This window comes from Oryctolagus cuniculus, chromosome 1 (genome assembly GCF_051225735.1).
Source record: "Oryctolagus cuniculus isolate XC-2025 breed Fujian yellow rabbit chromosome 1, ASM5122573v1, whole genome shotgun sequence".
NCBI lineage: Eukaryota > Metazoa > Chordata > Mammalia > Lagomorpha > Leporidae > Oryctolagus > Oryctolagus cuniculus.
Genome location: NC_142867.1, coordinates 80,401,528 through 80,424,011, shown reverse-complemented (window position 1 = coordinate 80,424,011; position 22,484 = coordinate 80,401,528). Strand labels below are relative to the sequence as shown.

Below are 22,484 nucleotides of genomic sequence, written 5' to 3'. Positions count from 1 at the left end.
AATCTTCATTTTATCTGTTTTATTTTATATTTTTTCCTGATTTTTTTAAAATTACTTAATTCATGTGAAAGGCAGCGTTACAGAGAGAGAGGGAGAGATGAGAAAGAGAGAGATATTCATCCACTGGTTCATTCACCAAATGGCTGCAAAGGCCAGGACCACACTGAAGCTAGGAGCACATCCGAGTCTCACATGTGGGTGGCAGGGTCCCAGGCACTCGGGCCATCTTCCACTGCCCTTTCCAGTTGCATTAACTGGGAGCTGGATTTGAAATAGAGTAGCCGGGACTTGAACCAGCCTATGGGATGCCAGAATCATAGGTGGCAGCTTAACTTGCTATACTACAATGCTAGCCCCATATTTATTTCCCTTAATTTACTGTTGATTCCTTGCACTTACAGGCAAACAAGCATCTTTTCTTTACTGCCTTACTTTTTATTTTATTTGTTTGCTGGTCTTATATTTCTTTCTTTATCTGTCATTGTTTCTTCACTAAGTTAAACCCCATTCCTTTGCATTTGTATATAAACATTATAAAATTGTAACTTCTAGCTCCTAGGTCACTAACCAGACCATTATACTCATCAGCTTAGTTCTTCTACCCAATTCACCTTCTAAAGAGAAAAACATATTTGTGAACTATTACTAAGGTTTTCTGATTAATAGTCAAGGGCATGGATGAAAATGATTAAATAGAGAAGTGAGAAAGATGAATTATCAGAAGGGACATTCACTAAAAAAAACTAAAATAAGACGAAAAGAACAGATAATTGAGGGTAGTAGGAGGACAGGAGAGAAGGTAGCTCCCGTCCTTTCTAGTTCAAGAATATAAACTAGAAACTGGAGAGGGAAAATCTGCCATCTAGTAGAGGACAGTGAGATCTACATTCAGTAGAAGAAATTATAAGATGTTTTGGGCATTTAGAATGTATTCTCTCTTCACTCCCACATAAGTGATACCTGTTAAATATAACAGTGGGAATAAGAGAGGGAGGAGATGTACAATTTGGGACATGCTCAATCTGACTTGCCCCAAATGGTGGCGTTAGAATCGTGCCAGGGGATTCCAATTCAATCCCATCAAGGTGGCATGTACCAATGCCATCTCACTAGTCCAAGTGATCAATTTCAGTTCACAATTGATCACACTGATAGGTCTAAGAGTCAAAGGGATCACACAAACAAGACTAGCGTCTGCTAATACTAACTGATAGAATCAAAAAGGGAGAGAACGATCCATCATGGGAAGCAGGATACACAGCAGACTCATAGAATGAAGTTGATTTTTTAACGATACTCTAAAATTATAATTGTTTCATTTTTTAAAAATTATTTGAGAGGTATGGAAAACATCAAGAGAGACAGCCAGGAAACAGGGCTTCCATTTACAGGTTCACACATGAAATGCCTACAACTAACTTGCTAGGCTAGGCCAAAGCTGGGAGCTGCACACTGGATCCAGTTCTCCCCTGTGAGTGGCAGGAACCCAATTACTTCAGCCACCACTTCTTCCTCCCGGGGTATGCACTAGGAGAAAACTTGAGCCAGGAACTGAAGATATCTGTTGACCCCAGGTACTGTGGTGTGAAAAGTGGACATCTTAGTGTCTTTACCAATAGGTTAAGTATTCATCCTTATTGATTGGTTAGTTGCTTTGAAAGGCAGAGCAACAGAGAGAAAGAGTAAGAGAGAGTAAGAGAGAGATCTTCCATCTGCTCATTCACTCCCCAAACGGACATGACAGCTGGGTCTTGACTACACCAAAACCAGGAGCTAGGAACTTCATTCTGGTCTCCCATGTTGGTGGTAGGGCTCCAAGTGCTTGGAACATCTTCCATTGCTTTCCCAGCAGGGAAAGTGGAGCAGAAGTAGAGCATCCAAGATGTAAGCCATCACTCCAGTGTGTTATTTTGGCATTGTAAGTGGCAGCTTACTCTGCCAGCTTAACCAGAACACTAGCTTGTATTTATTGTTCACGAGTAGCTAATATTTAACTTGATACCATGTACAGAAAGCAGGCTACTTGCATCCCAGTTGTATCCAAGTTATCTTTTCCTTTAAGACATGTGTTACCTACTGTAGTTCTATATACTTTTGAGATAAAAGTATATATATATCAATGGATATAATTTTCATGAAATAATAAATAATTTCTGTGCTATATATTTATTCCTCCTCAATGCATTTGAATGTTTTCAAATATTTGATGAAATAATTGTGTTGGCAAAATCCATAATGTGAAACCCACCTAAATGGCAAATACTGAATGGCAAATTTGGTTCGTCATCTATTTTCTTGAAAAAAAAAATTAATATCTTATTTTTAAAGCATTTTTAGTGTATTTCTCTTGGAATTATTTTGCATTATAATAAATATGTAATAACTTTCATGCTATTCCATATACTTGAGAATAGACTGTTTAAGCGTTTATTCCTATACATTTTACACATCAACATAAATTATAATTTTCCACATTTCCCACTGCCCCATCATGCAAAGGCCTGACAGCCTTGTACATCACTTGAGCTGCAACGTGGGTTATGGCACAACAAGCTAGTATATCATAAGGCCTGAAGGGACATTTGCTTATTTCAGTGACTATCAGCCTAGAGCAGACGGTGTTATTTGGAGGTAACATGGCTAAGAGAGGAATTCGTTTTAACAATGAGCACCTGTACAGGCAGCAGAGGTGTTATTTATGGAGCATCTGGAAAGGGCTGGAATAAGGGGAAATAGTTTGTTGCTAATCTCTATCCTACTTAACCACCTACACATACACCTCACCCAACAGTTGTCAAGCACATGGCAGAAGCTCTCAGAAAAATGTAGCGGTTCCATCAATCCCATCTGTTGCTGGCTGCTTGCTGGAAACTGAAACTGAGGAATTTGTGAATATAAAATACTTGTTAGGAATCAACACCTGTGACAGGAAGGAGACCTGAGCAAGATTGGATTGAAGAGGAAGTTGAACTTCCCAGCCTAACTGTTAAGGTTGTCTGTAAGGGACTGTTTAATGTCCATTAAAAATATTTTTTCGGTTGCCAGCGCTGTGGTGGTGGGAAAAACGACCAGCTGTGATGCTGGACACCAGTTCATGTCCCAGCTTGTGTGCTTCTCGTCCAGCTCCCTGGTAATCTGCCTGGGAGGATAGCAGAACATGGCCCAGGTGCTTGAACCGCTACCACTCACATGGGATTTCTTGATGAAGCTCCTGGTTCCTGGCTTCAGCCAGACCCAGTGCTGGCCATCCAGGGCATAAACCAGCATATGGAAAATTCTCTCTGTTTCTCTCTCTCTCTCTCTCTCTGCAATTCTGACATTTAAATAAATAAATAAATGCATCCGTTTAATAAAAGAATTTTATTTCAGTTTTTTTAAACTTGAAAATTGGCAGATTGAGTATAATATGAGCATTAAGAGAAAGAGGAATTTTACCTCTTAATAAAAACACAAAGGACTGCTTTTCATTTTTTTTTTGGGGGGGGGGGGGTTTAGGGCTGTACTGTCACGCTTTAGAAATATTCTGATTTCTTTCCTTAACCATGATAAAATAATACTTAAAGTAGTAAAAAAAAATTCATTTTCATAGTGAAGACAGTGAAGAAGCAAACAGGAAAGGTGTACCTGAAAGAAAAATTAATTTGGAATTGGTAAAACAAGCCTGACAGGATCCAGCAAACAACAGCTCTTTTATATTATAAAAGCAAAGTGCTTTTATGTTATAAAAGATTGGTATTACTTAACATCATTTTTTCATTTACTTTTGTTTCCCTTCTTATAAGGCTAGAAGATTTTTTCTTTTTATTTCGAAAGTCTATCTGCATGCTGATTTTTGTTCTCATGTCAATCCTTACTGCATTTGGTATATTCTGCTTATCAGGGGAGGATCGGAGATTGCCCTTTTCAATAGAGAGGAAAATTAAGAGGCTGGGTCATAGCGAATGTACAAAAAATTTCCATTAGAATTTCAAGAGTATTTTATTTTTTTTAATTTCTGCTTTTATATAATGTATTTTCTCAAAATTGATTGTTTAGAGAAATAATGTGTTCAGTATGTCATCCTGGTTTAGTAGGCTGTGAATTGTTTTGTTGATTGGAAAAAAGGAAGAGAGAGTACAAGTCTACAGAAGCTTGTCTTAATTAAGATATAGCCCCTGCTGGTAGAAAATCCTTGTTCAGACATTATCACATCATTAGTCAGCTCCTCACAATATCACTTTGCAAATAATCCTCTGTTTCTTTTCAATGGCTTCAATAAAGTTGTTCTCAGGTCTGTGACAGGACTGAGCTCTAGTATTATTAGCATAGCTATGCTGCTTTCCTAAGAAATAGTTTGGCCCCGCTGAGAAGGCAGATAATTTGGTTTGACATTTTGTTCACAAGATAGTATTTACAATTTTTGTTCTTAACAAAGGAAACATCATATTATTCACATTTTTCCCAGAATCAGGTAAAAAATGGGATGTTAATGAAATAATTGGTAGGCAAAAATTTGGGAGACTATGAGCAACTACCCTAAGAATTATAAATACGTTTTCATTTAATTAAACTTTTCTGAGAACTTTTTTATAACTTATCTTTATTTTCATAAAAAAAGTTAGTATGCCCTAATGGGATAGTATTAGTTGTTCATATTGAAGTATTTATGATGACTAAAAAATATAAGTTTTAAAAAGGACATGGTTTCAAGTTACTTTGCGTATTTTCTGTTTACTTCTGGCAGGGGAGGACTGTCGTGGTATCTGTTTCAGGGACTTTTATTTCTGTTCCCTTTTCATTTACGATATTAAGATTAAGGGTATTTCATTTACAGGTCTGTCAATTATAGATTTCTTCATAATTTGAGTTGCCTCATATGTGATCATTTTATGCTGCTTTTGCTATTATATTTGTGTGTCTGTGTGTGTGTTTTAATCCTGCCAATATTCTGTATCATCAAAGGTTGTATTACAGATTTACAATCAGTATTATTTCAGAAATAACAAAAATAAATAAACCTATTATGGAGAAAAATAATAGTTTAAATTCAAGGTTTATGTGAATTAAGAATTATGAGGTTTTTTTTTTTTTTTTTTTTTTTTTTTTTGACAGGCAGAGTGGACACTGAGAGAGAGAGACAGAGAGAAAGGTCTTCCTTTTCCGTTGGTTCACCCTCCAATGGCTGCCATGGCTGGCACGCTGCAGCCCGCGCACTGCAGCCGGCTCACCGCGCTGATCCGATGGCAGGAGCCAGGTACTTATCCTGGTCTCCCATTCGGGTGCAGGGCCCAAGCACTTGGGCCATCCTCCACTGCACTCCCTGGCCACAGCAGAGAGCTGGCCTGGAAGAGGGGCAACCGGGACAGAATCCAGCGCCCTGACCGGGACTAGAACCCGGTGTGCCGGCTCCGCAAGGCGAAGGATTAGCCTAGTGAGCCACGGCGCCGGCCATGAGTTTGTTTTAAAACCAAGTTTGGGAGTCATTTAGTATACTTTAATTTGTACTTTTAACTTCCAAGAATATCAAGTTCAATATAGTTCTTTAACAGAAAAATTGCTATACCTGATATATAAACTAGTTCTTGGATTTTGGCTTCATTTTTCTTGACCTGGCTTTTGTTCTTGGTTTTTGGGTTTTTTAGTTTGGGCTTCATTTTTAGTTCTTGGATTTTGGCTTCTTTTTTTATGACCTGTCTTAGGCAAAGGCTAAGTGGAAGGAAAAAAATAGAAAATGATAAACACTGCAAGACACTTTTTTATGGATCTACATAAATTGGTATATAGACTGAAAAGTAAGGGTCACATACTATAAAAAATCAGTAGTAATTTTCTTGAAAAAATTATAGATTGAAAATAGTACATCAGGGCTCACTTGGTTAATCCTCCGCCTGCAGCGCCAACATCCCATATGGGCACCGGGTTCTAGTCCCAGTTGCTCCACTTCCAGTCCAGCTCTATGCTGTGGCCCAGGAAGGCAGTGGAGAATGGCCCAAGTGCTTGGGCCCCTGCACCACATGGGAGACCAGGAGGAAGCACCTGGCTCCTGCCTTTGGATTGGTTTAGCTCCAGCGGTAGCAGCCATTTGGGGGGTGAACCAATGGAAGGAAGATCTTTCTCTCTGTCTCTCTCTCTCGCTAACTCTATCTGTCAAATAAATTTAAAAAAATAGTATATCAGTCAATAATGTAATTTAAAATATGAACTTAAAATAAAGAGTAATATAACTAAAGGAGAAAAATACATGGTGCTTTTTAGGATCTCTGGATTTCAGAGTAATCCATTTATTTTTAGGACTGCTTTCTTTCAAAGATATATTTATTTGAAAGGGAGAGTTAACAGAGAGAGGGAAAAACATCAAGAGAAAGAGATCTTCTATCCACTAGCTCACTCCCCAAATGGCTACTGCAGCAGGGGCTGGGCAAGCCAGAACCCAGGAGCTTTAAACTCCCTCCAGGTCTCCCACATGGGTGCAGGAGCCCAAGCACTTGGAGCCTCTTCCTCCGTTTTCCCAGTCTTATTATCAGGGAACTGAATGGGAAGTGGAACAGCCTTGACTCCAACCAACACCCATATATGATGCTGGTGTTGTAGGCTGTGGCTTACCTTGCTGTGCCACAATCCTGGCCCCATATTTTTGCAGCTTATTATTTCCTTCCTATAGGAGTAGGTATTCAGCCTGGTGGTTAAGGTACCTGGATCTGACATCAGTCTGCCTGGGTTTGATTCCCTCTCTGGCTCTTCAGTCCAGCTTCTCTGGTATTGGACACCCTGGAGGAGGCAATGATGGCTCAAATCATTGGGTTCTGGCCACCCATAGAGAAGATTTGAATTAATTTTCTGGCTCCTGGCTCCAGTTTCAGCTCACCACAGCCATTGTGGGCATTGAGGAGTGAACTAGTGGGTAGAAACTTTCTGTATGTCTGCCTAGGTGTCTGTTTCTGTCTCTTAAATAAATAAAGTTTAAAAAAAACATGTATTCAGTATCCAGGAAATGACAGTAGCCATCAAGTTTATATTTTCAGTGTTTTGTGGAAATCGCACACATTCAGTAAGTGATAAATGTGCTGCAGCTTGGGAGTTTTAGCTTTGCACTCAATCTCAGCCTGATTCTGTGACTCTGTCAAGGCTAAAATAGAGGTCTCCTTGCTTTTCATGGTTGATTTATGACCAATTGGTCTCTACAAAGAGTCATTATGATTAACTTTGACAGGTAGTTTTTTCTATCCAGTAAAAATGGAACTTAGGAATATTCCTTCAACAAATATTTGTCTAGTGTCTTAATATATATTATATAATGTTTTGTATTTTGGTGGCAAAATATCCAACTACTAGGAGAGAAGGCTTTAGAGATAAGTATACATAGCTATCAAAAGAGTTTGATAAATTCTCCAAAATCATAACCTCAGGGTTTACTTGAAGTACACAGTAGGACCAGCTATTTCAAATGTGATAGGAGGAGAGAAAAAAGCTAATGAAGGAACCAAAGAAGTTCTGCTATAGGGATGAATCAAAAGGTAGTGGAAATCTAGATTTTAAAGTATGGAAACAGTATTCAAGTGATGGATTACCCTCTGCATGGTAGTTAGGTGTGCAATATAAATATTTCTGAAATAGCATGAAACCATCCACAACATTTTTTGTCCTTCCATTGTTCCCTCTTTTCCTTTCTCCCTCTCTGTTTTCCTTCTCCCTCTGTCCTTCATTACAAAGTACATATGTGCTGAGTTTTATTAATCCAATTTTTGGCTCACAATTTACTGCTATTACTGTTCTCTACTAGGCCTTCATTCATCCATTCATTCATTTATGATTTTTTTTTCAAAGTGGAAGTTCTCTCCTCCCTTCAGAGTAAGGTACCTCCTTCTTTGAAGACCTGTTCTTTCCACTGGGATCTCACTCACGGAGATCTTTCATTTAGGTTTGGTGTTTTTTTTTTTTTTTTTTTTTTTTTTTTTTTTTTTTTTTGCCAGAGTATCTTGGCTTTCCATGCCTAAAATACTCTCATGGGCTCTTCAGCCAGATCTGAATGCCTTAAGGGCTGATTCCAAGGCCAGAGTGCTGTTTGGGACATCTGCCATTCTATGAGTCTGCTGTGTATCCCACTTTCCATGTTGGATCATTCTCTCCCTTTTTGATTCTATCAGTTAGTATTAGCAGACACTAGTCTTGTTTATGTGATCCCTTTGACTCTTAGACCTATCATTATGGTCTATTGTGACCTGAAATTGATCACTTGTACTAGTGAGGTGGCATTGGTACATGCAACCTTGATGGGATTGTATTGGAATCCCCTGGCACATTTCTAACTCCACCACTTGGGGCAAGTCAGCTTGAACATGTCCAAATTGACATCTCCTCCCTCTCTTATTCCCACTCTTATATTTAACAGAGATCACTTTTCAGTTAACTTTAAACACCTAAGAATAATTGTGTGGTTTTTGATCTATAATTAATTTATAAGAAACATTAATTAATAACTACTTTCATTAGCTTTTTTCTCTACCTTATTCTATCCCATTGTCCCTTCTATAAGGTAACCATTATCTTGAACTGTGTATATCATCCATTTTTAATTGGTTAACTTTGTTTCACGTATACCATACCTAACCAATGCATTGCTTAGTTATTTCACTCAATAAAATGATAACTGCTATGTGTTACTCTCTGGGATTTTTTTATACTCAACTTTAATTAATATGGTTCATAGTGTTTTTATTTATAACAAATCATGCCATTTCACTTTAATTAACATTCTATTTTGTGAATGCAGCACAGATTGTCCATTTTCATGTTAATGAACACTTGAGTTGCTTCCATCTCTGTTATTACCAATAGTGCTGCAATGGCTGTCCTCTTATTTACTGCCTAAGACACATGTGAGAGTTTCTGCAGGGTGTACATCTGGGAATGTACATCTAGAAATAGTCTGTACAAAGGTGAAACTCTTAATGAGAAATTATTTTCCAAAGCTTTTGTGCCAATGTTTACTCTTAGAGCAATGTATAAGAGCTTATTTGATGTATATCCTTTCTCACACTTGGTCTGTGAGTCTGATTTCTGTCAGATGAATGTCATGTAATGTGAATGTTATCCAATGATGTGTGGTTTTTATTCACATTACCTGGGTACCAATAATATTGTGCATCTTTGATGGGGTTCTGGTTATATACCTTTTCTCTTTTTTATTTATAAGATTTTATCAGTTTCTACTTGCAACTTTTGTGTTTGCAGGGACTGTACTATTTCAGTCACATTGTATCAATGTAATCATTTGGGAGAAACAGTTATATACTTAAGTGTATGAAATGGTGGATACATTTAAAAAAATATGTACAGTCAAAATGGCTAAAAATAAAGTAGGAAATATTTGGTTTTTGAAGTGATTTTCATGATTGATTTTTTCATACATTGTGATTATTTTTCTTTCAACAGAACGATTCCGAGATTTACTGCTGCCTCCATCTAGTCAAGACTCTGAGATTCTGCCGTTCATTCAAACTAGAAATTACCCAAAGTAAGCCACAGAATTCTACTAGGTATTGAGAAGGGAATAGTCATAGTTCTGGGTGAGATTTTTGGTGGGCAAAGATAAAAATATAACCTTTCTTAGAACTTCTGAAAACCTGGAGTGACCTAACTTAACTAACAAGGGCACTTCACTGCTGGATTGGAAAGACCTGCTTTCAAGTGCCAGCAGCTGTGACTGAGGCGTTGCTTCAGACTGTCTGTGTCAGTTTCTGGGCCTGCTTTTTTGGCTTGATGCTACTGATTGCTATGCTGTGGGTGATCCCGCATCTGCTTCCTTACTTTCTGTTCTTTAAGTGCAAAGAATATTTTATACTACAGTGAGTAGCTGTCAACATAACCTCATGCTAGATAAGTCTCTAACCATTTCTATGCACAAGTATTCCTCTTTACCATTTTGATAACTGGGGGAAGTGCTATCGTCAGACCTATTCTTACATGGGCCATACTTTTTCTTCTCTTAGATGCCACAAGTGTCTTCATTGGTTGTTGAAGGAGTACGCCTTTATTTTGAATCAGGTCCAGATATACACAAATCTTTGGCGACTCACATTTCTTGATTTGGCCTTTATACAACTCTCTCCTCTCCCATATGAGTATTCTATTCACGGGCATTCTTTACATGCCCAGAGTCTTGATGCCGTTGCCTTTCCCTGGGCCATCTCAGCACATCTCAGGCACAGTAAACAATAGAATTCCATTCTCCTTTGTCCCACTTATATCCTAAAATTCTACTGCCAAACTTAACATTAAATGGAGGAACAGGGGGCCAGCACTGTGGCACAGTGGGTTAAGCTGTCACTAGTGACACAGACATCCCATATGGGCACTGGTTCTAGGCTCTGCTGCTTCACTTCTAAGCAACTCGGCTACTAATGGTCTTGGAAAGCAGCAGCAGAAGATGTCCCAAGAGGCTGTCCCCCTGCTACACCCATGGGAGATCTGGAAGAGGCTCCTGGTTCCTGGCTTCAGCTTTGACCAACCTTGCGTTTGTGCAGTCTTTAGTAATTTCATAGAAATATGTACTGTGAATAAACTATGAATGCATTTAAATGCTTTTACAGCACAATAATCTTATCTTTTAATTACATTTCTATGAACTTTTGGAAGTCCTCTCATACTTGAAATAAAAGTCATTGGATGAATAAATGAGATTATTAAAAATCATGGAAAATGAAATTTAGAAAATTACAGGCTGGAGCCACGGCTCAATAGGCTAATCCTCCGCCTACGGCACCGGCACACCGAGTTCTAGTCCCGATCAGGGCACCGGATTCTGTCCCAGCTGCCCCTCTTCCAGGCCAGCTCTCTGCTGTGGCCCGGGAGTGCAGTGGAGCATGGCCCAAGTGCTTGGGCCCTGCACCGCATGGGAGACCAGGAGGAAGCACCTGGTTCCTGGATTCGGATCAGCGCGGTGCACCGGCTGCAGCGCGCCAGCCGTGGCGGCCATTGGAGGGTGAACCAACGGAAAAGGAAAACCTTTCTCTCTGTCTCTCTCTCTCAGTGTCCACTCTGCCTGTCAAAAAAAAAAATATTACAACAAAATAAACTTATTTTTAATTCTATTTTCTATAGATTTTTTGAAGTAATCTTTTTTTTAACTTTTATTTAACAACTATAAATTTCCGAAGTACAACTTTTGGATTACGGTGGCTTTTCCCCACAAAACTTCCCTCCCACCCACAACCATCCCATCTCCCGCTCCCTATCCCATCTCATTCTTCATCAAGATTCATTTTCAATTATATTTATATACAGAAGATCAGTTTAGTATATACTAAGTATAGATTTCAACAGTTTGCAACCACACAGAAACACAAAGTGTAAAGCACTGTTTGAGTACTAGTTATACCGTTAATTCACATAGTACAACACATTAAGGACAGAGATCCTACATGGGGAGTAAGTGCACAGTGACTCCTGTTGTTGATTTAAAAATAGACACTTTTATTTATGACGTCAGTAATCACCCAAGGCTCTTGTCATGAGCTGCCAAGGCTACGGAAGCCTCTTGAGTACTCCAACTCTGATCTTATTTATAAAAGGCCATAGTCAAAGTGGAAGTTCTCTCCTCCCTTCAGAGAAAGGTACCTCCTTCTTTGATGGCCTGTTCTTTCCGTTGGGATCACATTCACAGAGATCTTTCATTTAGGTCTTTTTTTTTTTTTCTTTTTGCCAGAGTGTCTTTGCTTTCCATGCCTAAAATACTCTCATGGGCTTTTTAGCCACATCCAAATGCCTAAAGGGCTGATTCTGAGGCCAGAGTGTTGTCTAGGACATCTGCCATTCTATGAGTCTGCTGTGTATCCCACTTCCCATGTTGGACCATTCTCTCCCTTTTTGATTCTATCACTTAGTATTAGCAGACACTAATCTTGTTTATGTGATCCCTTTGACTCTTAATCATTTCATTATGATCAATTATGAACTGAAACTGATCACTTTGACTAATGAGATGGCATTGGTACATGCCACTTTGATGGGATTGAATTGGAATCCCCTGACATGTTTCTAACTCTACTTTTTGGGGCAAGTCCGATTGAGCATGTGCCAAACTCTACATCTCCTCCCTCTCTTATTCCCACTCTTATATTTAACAGGGATCACTTTTCAGTTAACTTTAAACACCTAAGAATAATTGTATGTTAATTAAAGACTTCAATCAATAGTATTAAGTAGAACCAAAAAAAATACTAAAAGGGATATAGTATTAAGTTGTTCCTCGACAGTCAGGTCAAGAGCTGATCAAGTCATTGTTTCTCATAGTGTCCATTTCACTTCAACAGGTTTCCTTTTTGGTGCTCGGTTAGTCATCTTTAGTACTCTTATTTTTGAATATTATATGTACTTGAAAGTAAATGAATTTGTAATTTTCTGGCAGAAAATTTTCTGGAAAGTTGAAAATTTAATCAAACAGTATACTTATTTAAAGAGCTTTACTTCTCATTTTTCTGAATGTTTCCTTACTTATTAGATATAGGATCTATTAGTGAGAAATATATTTTAGCATTATTAAAGGGTTATATTTGTAGAAGATAGCACAACCAACAGGAACACTTTGTACAGATCAGTGTAGGCAGTTGTATTTGGATGACATTACTAATTTTTTAACATAATGTCCCTACAACCTTTAACATTGTATTTTCAAGAGATATCTAACAAATAATGAAATACAAATATTTATTGATAATAATAAAGAGATAGGCCGGTACCGCGGCTCACTTGGCTAATCCTCCGCCTGTGGCACCAGCACCTCGGGTTCTAGTCCCAGTCAGGGCGCCGGATTCTGTCCTGGTTGCTCCTCTTCCAGTCCAGCTCTTTGCTGTGGCCTGGGAAGGCAGCGGAGGATGGTCCAAGTCCTTGGACCCTGCACCCACATCGGAGACCAGGAGAAAGCACCTGGCTCCTGGCTTTGGATCGGTGCAGCGTGATTCGACTGTAGCGGCCATTTGGGGGTTGAACCAATAGAAGGAAGACCTTTCTCTCACTGTCTAACTCTGCCTGTCAAAAAAAAAAAAAAAAAAAAGAGAGAGAGATTTATTTATTTATTTATTGGTAATAACAATAATATTTATTTATTCATATTTATTTATTTATTGGTAATAGCAAAGAGATATTTAATAATGAAATGAAAAAGTGTACCCTTTTTTATTATTTTTATCATTCATGAAAATATTCCTGAAACCAACAACAGCTAGATCCTGAAGTGTGTGCGTGTGTGTGTGCTTAAGGTAAAGGGATTTTCAAAATTTTGCCTGTAGTAGGGCTGAGGAACATTGTTGTAAAGTATTGTAATGTTCATTAATCACATTTTTACATATGTGAACTCTCTTGTGACCCATGTCAAAGCCAGAGACTTCCATCCTATCAGGTTGTACTTGTAGACATTGATGCATGAAAACTCACAGAGCATGAATGGGTGTGACAGTTGTCAGAAAGAGACATATTAGTGGAAATAAACAAGAAGAATGCACATTTAATACAAAACACATCTTGTTGATTTATAGGTTGGACGAAGGAATGGTGATAAAATAACAAGTTTTGTTACTTGTGCCTTACTGGTATTAGTATTCTTCATTAACTCTGAAGGATTTAGGTTTATAATATATTTAGTCTGGAGGGTAGTTATATTCTTACCCTTGTAAATGTAGCATGGATATAAATGGTTGAGGACATTTGGCATAATTTTATTCACAAATGACTTGCATCTATTATGGAAATTTTTTTTTTTTTGACAGGCAGAGTGGACAGTGAGAGAGAGAGACAGAGAGAAAGGTCTTCCTTTGCCGTTGGTTCACCCCCTAATGGCCGCTGTGGCCGACACGCTGAGGCGGGTACATTGCGCTGATCCGAAACCAGGAGCCAGGTGCTTCTCCTGGTCTCCCATGCGGGTGCAGGGCCCAAGCACTTGGGCCATCCTCCACTGCACTCCCGAGCCACAGCAGAGAGCTGGACTGGAAGAGGAGCAACCAGGACAGAATCCAGCGCCCTGACCGGGACTAGAACCCGGTGTGCCGGCGCCGCAGGTGGAGGATTAGCCTATTGAGCTACGGCAGCACCGGCCATTGCATCTATTATGGCAATTAAATGAGCAAAACATGACCCATAAAAATATTGTGAAAGTACAAAAATAAAATATTCCTACTTTTCCTCAATAACAATCAAGTTCTCTAAGCTGCCTAATATCAGGTCTGTTTAGTAAGAGAAATATTATTTAGGACAAAGTTCAGAGCCATTCCTCTTTGTTTTGGCTGCCTGAGAGCAACCTGAGTATTTGGGAAATTAAAACAATGCCCCAACCTGATCTGATCTGATTTCTAGTTGGTTGCTTAATAATGGCTTCAAACAATGATTTTAGGTAATGTCTGTAAACTGCAAAGCCTCAGATGGCCTTTCCAGATTTCATGTATCCTCCAACTTATCTTTCTCTTACCTGATAAAGTGTTGAATACCACAGCTAGGGATGCTTCTTTCCTCTCTGGAGTTATTCTCGTTCACAGTAATAAAGAATTAACATATGAGAAACACTTTCTATATGCCTTGGATTGTACTCTGTGTTTCCAAGCATTATTTCATGTTATCTCTACCATTCCTCTATTTTTCCATTATGCAGATTAGAGAACTAACAATGCAAAAAGATAAATGTTTTACCTCAAGTCAAATGGCAGAACAGGGTCTCTTTAAAAATTTAAATTATACTTAATTCTGCTATACTAGCTCTCATTAACTCATTTGTTAAGGTTACTTCTTTTCATTCATTCATCCAATATGCACTCAGTGCTTATTGTGCATCAGAGATGGTCACAATTACTGAGAATACAAAAATGATTGAATGTAGCATCTGACTTTAAGCCAACTAGAATTTAATGGGAGAGGAAACAGAATCAAAGACTAGCAAAGAAATTATAAAGTCTGATAAAATCTATATGTAGAGAAATGCACTCAATTGTATAGGAGAAGAGAGGGGATGGGAGAGGCTGGGAGGAGATGGGTGGTCATCTAGGTAGATCACATAAAGCTTAATTTTCTCCTTGAACAAAATCTTGACAAGTAAGGTAGACCAGATGAAGAGGTTTTATAGGCAGAAGTAGAAGTGTAAGAGCCAAAACAAACAACCCAGTTAAGAAATGGGCAAAGGACTTGGAACATTTTTTAAAAGAGGAAATTCAAATGGCCAACAGACACATCAAAAAATACTCATGATCACTAGCTATCAGGGAAGTGCAAATCAAAACCACAATGAGGTTTCACTTTATCCGGTAGAATGGCTTTCATACAGAAATCAACAAACAATAAATGCTGGGGAGGATGTGCGAGAAAAGGTACTCTAACCCATTGTTGGTGGTAATGTAAACTGGTGCGGCCATTGTGGAGGACAGTATGGTGATTCCTCAGAAATCTGAAAACACTTCCACCATATAACCCAGTGATTGCACCCCTGGGAATTTACCCAAAGGTATTGAAATCAGCACGTGAAGGAGTTATCTGTACCCCCATGTTTATTGTAGCTCAATTCACAATAGCTAAGTAATGAAATCAACCCAGATGTCCATCAACTGATGACAGGATAAATTGTGCTATATATACACTATGGAATACTACTTAGCCATTAAAAAAATGAAATCCTGTCTTTTGCAACAAAATGCACGCAACTGGAAACCATTATACTTAGTGAAATAAGCTAGTCCCAAAAAGAAAAATACCATATGTTTTCCCTGATTTGTGGTAATGGAATTCCAAAAAATGTAATGTACAGGAGTGAAATGGACATTTTGAGATTTGATGATTGTTTATAGCATTTGTCTCTACTGCTGAGGAATAGTATTTTTTTTCTTCTTACTATTTGTTGAACTCTTGACTTAGTGTAGGGTTAATCTTATGAGGATAAATGAACTGAAAGTAAATCATTGTAAAAATTAAGAGAGGAAATAAAAGAGGAGGGAGAATGATGAGTGGTACATGGGTAGGAGGGAGAGTAGGGTGGGAAGCATCACTATGCTCCTAAACCTTTATATATGAAATACATGAAATTTGTTCACCTTAAATTTAAAAATCTAAAAGTAATTTAAAGAATTGAAAAAGCTATGGAAGTGAGTGTGGTCATTGAAAGATCACCTCTAGGTGACTGAAAACTGTGTATTTGCACAGATACACACACACACACACACGTGCTTGTATACCTGCACATGATCAATGTGGTGATTGGTGTAAGGAGAAGTAAGGAAGGACTGGACAGCCATGAAAGGGAAGTTGGACTCTAGTGTGAAGACAAGAGTCATGGTAAGGCCGGCCGGCGCCACGGCTCACTAGGCTAATCCTCCACCTTGCGGCACCGGCACACCGGGTTCTAGTCCCGGTCAGGGCGCTGGATTCTGTCCCGGTTGCCCCTCTTCCAGGCCAGCTCTCTGCTGTGGCCAGGGAATGCAGTGGAGGATGGCCCAAGTGCTTGGGCCCTGCACCCCATGGGAGACCAGGAGAAGCACCTGGCTCCTGCCATCGGATCAGTGCGGTGCGCTGGCCGCAGCGCGCCGGCCGCGGCGGCCATTGGAGGGTGAACCAACAGCAAAGGAAGACCTTTCTCTCTGTCTCTCTCTCTCACTGTCCACTCTGCCTGTCAAAAAAAAAAATTAAAAAAAAAGAGTCATGGTAAGATTTCAAGCAAAGGAGAATGATAATCAGATTTACACTTTCATAGGTGTATCATAGAGCCAGAGAGGACTACATGGGGCTAGCACACTGGCCAGTGGCAGTTTGATCCTGAGTCAGGCAGTGATAAAATTAATGGTGATAACAGTAATAGGGAAGGTTGGATTTATGTCTAAGAACATTAGGAGACACAATTAGTGGAGTGCAGTCACTTTTGGACAAGCGAGAGTGGAGAGGATAGAGAAGGGTGGAGGTTGGGGTGACTTCAGGCTTTTTTACTGGAGTCAGGTTCTGGCTTACAGACCTCATTAGTAGGGATGAGTGACACTCTGTTCTCCTTTTTTATGTTTTTCTACATTTCAAATGGAGATAGTAGAGAACTTTCCTTCTAACGTTGCTTTGAAGAATGCCCAGTACCTGGCATGCTTCTATCTTGTGAGGTCTTGAAATGTTTAAATTAAATGATATAAAGCACCTGGACTTTTGCAAAAGGGAATACTGATCACCATCCTCATTGTCAACTCTGTCCTGCCATTTCTCAAGGCTGTGTCTTACCTATGGGTAGGGGAAAGGCTTGCCTCTGTGGACTGCTTTAGTGTCTTCATTCCCATCTAGATCCTGCCAAAATGACAGGTGATTTTTTTTTCCTGACAAAGATGACTCTAAGCTACAGGATCTGTTGGAAGGTGGTCAGTTGGGAAGGTGACCTTTCTGTTGTAGGCCTGCCTCTGTGTGTGGTAGGGCTGTTCTGCAGTTTTCACACTCAGTTACTCATAACATTATTCACAGTATACATAGTTATTTTAATATTATCCTTGATAAAGAGATTACTGTCTCTCAGTTTCTCATCACCATATTTAGGCTCACAGTAGGTTACTTTCAATACCTGGCTGGCAAGATGTCTTTCAAAAGCAATATAGTAAAGAGAGTGTGGAATGTAATAAAGAGAATTTCTAATATTATTGGTATTTGCAAAATGAAGCAAGAAAGATATCAGAAAGAAGCTAGTCTGCTAGCAGGTGGTAGGTTCCAATCCTGGGCTGGAATTCATGAGTAACAGCCCCGCCATCCAAACTGCAAAAGCAAGGCCAAAAAAAAAAAAAAAAATCTAGAAAAAAATTCTATAAAAAGTGGGGCACTGTGAAAATAGTGAAGATTCTATCTCAGAGATTCGCTAAGTCCAGAAGCTCCCTTAGCTCAAGGCTAATGGGCAAGCAATAAGGATGCCTTAGTGCTGTATGAGGAGTAACTCATTCCTGACTCACATAGGAATTGGTTCAAAATAGAGCCACATTTAAATCTATAGCTGGAGCTTAGGTGGCCCAGGTCTCAGAATAAATGAGACAAGTAGTCTCTTTCTATGAGATGATTTAAGCACATGTGATTTGCATCTAGTGCCATCTGCACCAGGTCACTCCCTTTCCCCTTACCTGCTTTAGCTGGAACATCAGTATCACTGGGATTTTATTAGAACTGTAGATTCTCTTAGGTGATGGATGGTCCTGAACCCTTCTTTCCCTTAATCCACTAGTATTTCTAACTAACATAATTGATAATTTGCTGTAGTGATTAACATCTGATCATTAAGGAAATGAACTTTGGAGTCAAACTTACAAGGAATTTTATAACACTCCTTCTTATTCCTTTTAGTATTTTTTTTCTTGTTATTGTTCTTTTTGTTCTACTTAATACCACTGGTTGAACTCTGTAACTAATACACAATTATTCTTAGGCGTTTAAAATTAACAGAAAAGTGATCTCTGTTAAATACAAGAGTGGGAATAAGAGAGGGAAGAGACATACAGGTCGGCACATGCTCACTCGGACTTACCTCCAGTGGTAGAGCCATCTCACTTGTTAAAGTGATAAGTTTAAGTACATAATTGATCAAAAAAATAGGGTAAGCATCGAAGAGATTTCACAAATAAGAGCAGTGTCTGCAAATATTGAAGGATAGAATTAAAAGGGAGAGAATGATCCTGCGGGGGAAGCAGGACACACAGCAGACTCATAGAATGGCAAATGCCCTAAACAGCACTCCAGCCTCAGAATCAACCCTTGGGGCATTCAGATCTGGCTAAAAGGCCCATGAGAGTCTCAAGGCATGGAAAGCCAAGACACTCTGGCAAAAACAACCTGAATGAAAGGTCTCGGTGAACAAGACCCCAGCAGAAAGAACGGACCATCAAAGAAGGAGGCACCTTTCTCTGAAGGGAGGAAGGAACCTCCACTGTGATATGGCCTTGACTAAACAAGTTCAGAGTTGGTGAACTCAGGGGCCCTCCATAGCCTTGACGGCTCATGGCAAGAGCCTCAGGTGATTACTGACATCATAAATAAGAGTGTCAATTGTTAAATCAACAACAGGAGTCACTGGGCACATGCTCCCCACTTAGGATCTCTGTCCTTAATATGTTTTACTATGAGAGTTAACGATAACACTACTAGTCAAACAGTACTCTCTATCTTGTGCGGTTGTGTGGGCGCAGTCTGTTGAAACCTTTGCTTAGTATATACTAAGTTGATCTTCTGTATATAAAGATAATTGAAAATGAAACTTGATGAAGAGTGGAATGGGAGAGGGAGTGGGAGATGGGAGGGCTGCGGGAGGGAGGTTGGTGGGGGAAGCCACAACAATGCAAAAGTTGCACTTTGTAAATTCACATTTATTAAATAAAAAAAAAAGAAATGTTCCCTTGATAGAATTCTAACATTTTAGTTTTAGTGCCCATTCTAATAAAATGGAAATTTTTAAAATACTTTCTTATGACATTTGTTGTGCTGATTAAGAATAAGTGTGTATACAGAACACTCAGATAGGCCCTGATTTAAATCTTCATTGAAGAATATCTATTGATAGTATACCTTGTTTTTAATTTGTGAAGGAAGAGTCCTAGGAGTCCCAGATACTTTTTTTGAATTTTTATTAAAATAAATATTTATCGTAGGAACTCATCAGGTAGGGGACAATTTTCCAAAAATATACATTTATATATATATATATATATATATATATATGGTATAAATTACAACTCTTTATTAGTAGTTATACCTAGAATTAATCAAAAGCTAACAATGTCCAGGTACCATGTTGAAAGCTTTATCAGGTGTATTTGCATTCAGCTGCATACATCAGAAACATAGCTTAAAATTAGTGGCAGTTTATTTTTCTTGTGTACAGAGAAGTGCTAACATAACAGGTGGCTGTTATTGTAGCTTGAGTGTCAGCACCTCTCTTCTTTCCCTCTTGTGCTGGCAAGGTAGATAGCTCCTTTGGCTTCAGCCATTATGTTCTCCTTCCAGACAGGAGAAGGAAGGAAAACCAAGAACATGAAGGGTACATGCAATGAAGTGGGCCTCCCTTTAAAGGAAATTCTCAGAAATCCAACCCAAAACTTCTTAATCAAATTAGACTGAACTAGTCTCATGACCACCACCCATTTCTAAGAAAGGGTGGGAAGCAGTTTTCTCCCTCTCTCAACAACACCCAGAATTAAAAGTTTTCATTACAGGTGTTTTAAAATAAATGAGCAGCAACAAAAAATTTGTTGAACACATTTCTCAAATCCAAATTTGACCATGACTTTCTTATTTCCCATTGTATTAGTGTTCTACAACATCCCTTTTGGGAAATACCAGTATAATTACAATCTATTTCTTAAAATTGGCAATATCAATTTTTTTCTCCTCAGATTGTGTGAATAAATAAATATACATATGTTTAGGAGAAGGTGATAGAAAGTGTTGGGAAATAGGAGTGCAAGAAGTATCTGTTGTAGTTTTGTCTGTAGTTAAATTAATTTTTAGCTAATGAATTTCTCTACTGAAAGAAAATCATGTGACTCAATGTCAACTCAGTCTTACTCAGCAAAAAAGGAAGCTATTGTTTTTTTAAAAATGTAATAGATCCTGCTTTCAAGAGAAAAACACATTTACATTTCAAAAAATGTTTATATGCTTTTGAATGGGCCTCAGAATAGGAACCCTCCCTTTTTTTTAGAATTCTCTTATCTGCAGTCCTACACAGAGTATCTTTTCATGAATTATCACCTGAAGTTTAACAATGTGTCATTTTGATTTCATCTCTACTATGTTGTTATAAGTCTTTAAAAAGTTGAGTTTAATTTCTCTAATCTTATCACATAAATGATAGTAGTAACACAGCATTCTTTTACTTGTTTTATAGAATTATTTGTTTGAAAAACAGTTTTGGTGTTGAGAGAAAGGAAGAGGGAGAGAAGGAGGGAGGGAGAGATACCTTCCATCAGCTGGTTCACTCACCAAGTGACCATAACCAGGCCAAAGCCAGGATCTAGGGACTCCAGCCAGGTCTCATATGGGTGGCAGGGGACATCTTCTGTTGCTTGCCAGGTGCATTAGTAGGGAGCTGCTTTGGAAGCAGAGTAGCTGGAATTCAGACCAGAACTCAAATTAGCATTCCAGTGTGGGATCTGGGCATCCCTGGTAGCGGCTTAACTTCCTGCAGCACAACACCCACCCTTAGCATTCTTTTAATGATCACATACTGTACTAAGATAGGGAAGAGATCATTGTTTATAAATAAAGGGCAATGCGTTTTACACATTAATCAAGTTAAATATGTAAAAAAATTGGTAAGTACTTTCTCTTTATGCCTCCCTCAAAAAGGCAATTATTTTCTCACTTTATGTGAAAAAATAATATTTCAAATGAAAAATTATTGACTCTCTAAGGCCCTTCAAACAAAATTCCCACCTACACATCCCGTCTCACACTGAACTTGGCCCATCTTTTGTATAGTCAATGAACCTCTCCAGCAGTCTGCAGTCATTGATGTGAATAATAGACCACATTTCTGATGTATCTGTGGTTACCTATGATTTTTATCATTCTTTTCTGTGTCATCAGATCTTGTTAATCTTTTATAGAAGAAGGAAATCAGATTTTGATTTTCTAAGCATATGAGAGGCCAAGTAACCTTTCTATGATCCTATCCCTAGGGAGTGGCTAGAACTCCAAGTTCTAGTCCACTCCAAAGTTATTTCAAAACACCGAAGAATACGTGGGGAGTTGAGAGAGTGTCTGAGTTGGAAAGCAGATAAGTGAGAAAGAGATGTTTTTCATGACTCTTTCCTCTTATTCTTTGTGGTTGAAATAAGGTGTCAATTTCTTCACTATATTTTTATGAACATCTCATCTTTTAAAAAAATTGATTCATTGGGACAATGTATCATCCTCTAACCATTTAATGCATTTGTTTATAAAGATGGAAGAGCCTCTTTAGAGTAGATATGGTATCATTTTTATCTTAGAGTCAAAAGTACCATAATACAAATAGTTGACACAGACTATATGTTTGTTAAGTGAATAAATTGTAGAATAGATGTCAAATGGATATAAGAATTCTACATATTGTGATTAAAATGTCTACTACTACTTGCTCTATTTCTATGTTTAAAACACTGTATAAGCGGCCGGCGCCACGGCTCACTAGGCTAATCCTCCGCCTTGCGGCGCCAGCACACCGGGTTCTAGTCCCTGTCGGGGCGCCGGATTCTGTCCCGGTTGCCCCTCTTCCAGGCCAGCTCTCTGCTGTGGCTAGGGAGTGCAGTGGAGGATGGCCCAAGTGCTTGGGCCCTGCACCCCATGGGAGACCAGGATAAGTACCTTGCTCCTGCCATCGGATCAGCGCCGTGCACTGGCCACGGCGGCCATTGGAGGGTGAACCAACGGCAAAGGAAGACCATTATCTCTGTCTTTCTCTCTCTCTCACTGTCCACTCTGCCTGTCAAAAAAATAAATAAATAAATAAAACACTGTATAAGGCATATACAGTAAGGTTATTGGTCCTTGAG

The 22,484-nt window shown here is 38.8% G+C and overlaps 1 protein-coding gene across 5 annotated transcripts in view; it reads left to right on the top strand.

Annotated features, from left to right (window-relative positions):
• NOX4 (NADPH oxidase 4) overlaps positions 1–22,484 on the top strand; it is a 208,546-nt gene that overhangs the window by 160,180 nt on the left and 25,882 nt on the right. For all 5 annotated transcript variants that reach the window (XM_089311743.1, XM_089311732.1, XM_002708641.6 and 2 more), the window contains one exon: positions 9,412–9,493. In XM_089311743.1, the coding sequence (XP_089167869.1) occupies positions 9,412–9,493 (82 nt within the window). The remainder of the gene's footprint in view (positions 1–9,411; positions 9,494–22,484) is intronic.